Source organism: Peromyscus leucopus, unplaced genomic scaffold (genome assembly GCF_004664715.2).
Source record: "Peromyscus leucopus breed LL Stock unplaced genomic scaffold, UCI_PerLeu_2.1 scaffold_1544, whole genome shotgun sequence".
Lineage (NCBI taxonomy): Eukaryota > Metazoa > Chordata > Mammalia > Rodentia > Cricetidae > Peromyscus > Peromyscus leucopus.
In genome coordinates, this window is record NW_023504715.1 from 13528 (window position 1) to 16826 (window position 3299).

The 3299-nt window shown below is 38.3% G+C and overlaps 1 gene segment (V, D, J or C); it reads left to right on the forward strand.

Moving 5' to 3' along the window:
• The first annotated feature begins 2428 nt into the window (after positions 1-2428).
• Positions 2429-3012, forward strand: LOC114689168. The segment is given in 2 exon segments: positions 2429-2524; positions 2702-3012. Coding segments are annotated over 2 exon segments (405 nt in total).
• The last annotated feature ends 287 nt before the right edge of the window (positions 3013-3299 follow it).

The following is a 3299-nucleotide window of genomic DNA, read 5'->3' on the forward strand; positions in this document are numbered from 1 at the left end:
GTGTTTAACACTTTCCCATTGATGCCTCTTTATTTCATGGTGGCATGAATAAGAGTATATGTGTACATGTGTCTGACTGTATGTACATTATTTATCAATATGCCTCTGACCATCAGAAGGAAAGAATAGCCTGAGTCTTGGCTTCTCAAAGGCATTCTTTTTCTAAGCACAAAAGTATTTGACACTGATTACTGTGAATGTAGCCTTTCCTTTAGACCCTAAAACAGATATGACTCAGTCCTATCTTCATTTTGGCCATCTTAGTAGAGAGCAGCACTAACACATATCTATCTACTCAATTAAAACCAGCTTTAGAGCTGCAATTACTAGAAAACTAGAAAACAAGAAGTCCCCAGGCTCCTGATTCACATGCCACCCTGGAAGGTACTCAAGTCTCTGCTTTGTTCATTGACAGTCCTCATTTTGAAGACCACACTCACATTCAGCCCACTGAACCTGGTATACCAAGTCCAGTGTCTTCAAAAGAGGGAACCAAGTTTCTTCCAGAACTTTCTCTCTAGCTACAGTCTTCTCTGGTTCAGTAAGACTCATTTTTATTGTAAGTTTGTTGTAGTCATAGTACCAAAGCTTACTGGAGGTAAGTGAATAGCCATGAATTATGACTGGATGCATTTGGGGATCAAGAGATGACCCAGAAGTTAAGCATGTTTGTTTCTCTTTCAGAAGACATTGGTTCATTCCTCAGTGTTTACATGGTAGCATTAACCATTCATAACTTCTGTTCCAGGGTAGGGTTTTGATGCCTTCTTTTCAGTTCCTTAGATACCATTCATGTTATGTACATAAATACATGCAGGCAAAACACACACAATAAATAAATCTAAAAATATTAAAAGATCAGATGCCTTTCAATCTCAGTAGAGATGAAAGTAGAAATGAAATATTATTCTAATTATTGTAATCTCTGTGGTTTCTTGAGTATCCAACACTAAATTCACAATTGACATTGTGGAGATATCATTTTCTTTATCCACAATGAGGCTCATTGACCAATGTGCCGATTTGTTTGTTTGTATATCACCCAAGATGATTCAGTGCCCTTACAAGTGATATATAAAAACTCTCTACATAAAAAAAGTGGAATATCTTTCATCTGAAGGAACAAGAATAAGACTAAGAATCAACTACTAAATACAAAATATGAAGTTAACACCATGAGTTATCTTGAAAAAAAAGCCATTTACTTCCAATTGAATGCTTTAAAATCCACTTGAATTCAACAATTCTAGTATCTCTTAGAATGCTTACCTATTTTTCTTAATCATTGATATAGAATGGAAGAAGTCTTTTATGGACAGCGGAACAAGGGAACCATTCTTAAGGAAGATCTAGAGCAATCCTCAGTCTGACTCAAGAGCTCTAGTTAACTTTGAGGTTTATAGGAATATAGTTGAAATTTGCTGTAAGATAATGTAAAACTTTTGATGAAACTTTATCATGAATTTGCAAATCTAGGAGTTGTCACTCTTTAATAAGTGGAATGTAGTTTATTTGAAAAGTGTGCTTAGATATTCCCAGATAATAATATGATATTTGTAGTGGGTTGCCATCTACGTCTTTCCCTGAAATCCACCTATCCCAACATTTGTAAGTTGAGCCACTAAATAAACCTGCCTTTGAACTGTGTGGAGAGGCCTTAATAATTTTACCAACAGATATCTGCTAAACAGTAACAGAGCATGGGGCACATTAAGAATGATGGTAATTTGGATAACTACATCTTCATGAAACTACAGCCCAGGCTTCTCTTAAATCCATCATGGAGTAAAGTTCAGAACAGTCGATAGCTGCTACAAAATTGGTACCTGGCTTTCTATCCATTTCAATGGGAGATTATTTCCCCTGTTCTTCAAGGGATGGCATAGATGCTTGACTGTTGCAGAAATGCCACAAAGCAAACAAGTATTCCAGATCACACATTTGGATGCTGGTTTTCCAAGTGCTTTGTGGGCATGGTCATCTGATTAGACTGGAATTTGTGAGTGAGGTCTCAGCTGGGCAACTTCCATGAAAACAGGAAGTGGATAAGGCTGCTAAAACTTCTCTGAGAACATTATAAACGGGAATCCTCAACACAGCTTTATCATTGGAGAAATATGCCTCCAACTACTTAGTAGAACATGCCTCACTGAGTGAACCAAATTATGCCAATCTTCATTTAAATACATGGGTAAAACTCTAGGATAGAGATATACACCATGAAGGAGAAAAAGGAAAACAGAAATTTCCTTCCTTATCAGTGTAATGTCTACAAATAAGTAGATACTTTCCTGGATTAACCAAGTTTGCCATGCATTAATTACCACAGAAATTTGTAAGCCAAGAACTGCCTAGACTGTATCTTGCCATTTGCATACCTCATCCTCAGAAACCACAAATAGTTCACAGCTGTTTTAAAGAGATGGACTTATGAGAAGAACAGTAATTAGCCTGAGACTGAGAAGAGAAATCACAATGGATTTTCTGGTGAAGATTTTCAGCTTCCTACTAATCAGTGTCACAGGTAAGAGAGGGAAGGACATTTGGGCTCATAATCCACAATTCTTTTCTCTAGGGAAGATTGAGTCTAAGATAACATTTTTCATTTTGATTCTTATGAATATCAGGTGGTATGAAGTTATTTTTATATGTCTATGTCTACTAACATTTCTTCCTTTTCATTGTCTTTCCCTGCTCACAGTGTCCAATGGACAAATTGTTCTCACCCAGTCTCCAGCATTCATGGCTGCATCTCAAGGGGAAAGGGTCACCTTGCCCTGTATTGCCAGCTCAAGTGTAAGAACCAGTTATTTGCACTGGTACCAACAGAAGCCAGGAGCCTCCCCTAAGCCCCTGATTTATGAAACCTCCAACCTGGCTTCTGGAGTCCCAGCTCGCTTCAGTGGCAGTGGGTCTGGGACCTCTTACTCTCTCACAATCAGCAGCATGGAGGCTGAAGATGCTGCCACTTACTACTGTCAGCAGTATAGTAATTACCAATGCACACAGTGATACAGACTGGAACAAAAACTCTTTACCTCCCTAGGGCCCAGCTGCTTCCTCCTAGTGTTAAAAGGTGGCCAAGGGTTTGATGGCAATAATCCACACAGGGTGCTTTATGCCCTGCTTTTAAGGTCATTTGCATCTTGGGGTAACTTATTATCTCCATAATATCTCACTCTACTTCAGTGTTGATCTCAAGTTTGTTTATTCTCTGTTTTGATTCTCTTTGTTGAAGGAAGGTGTAGCAGGTACTTCTACTCAGCTATTTTACTGGATTTCTCTAGGAGCCTCCATAC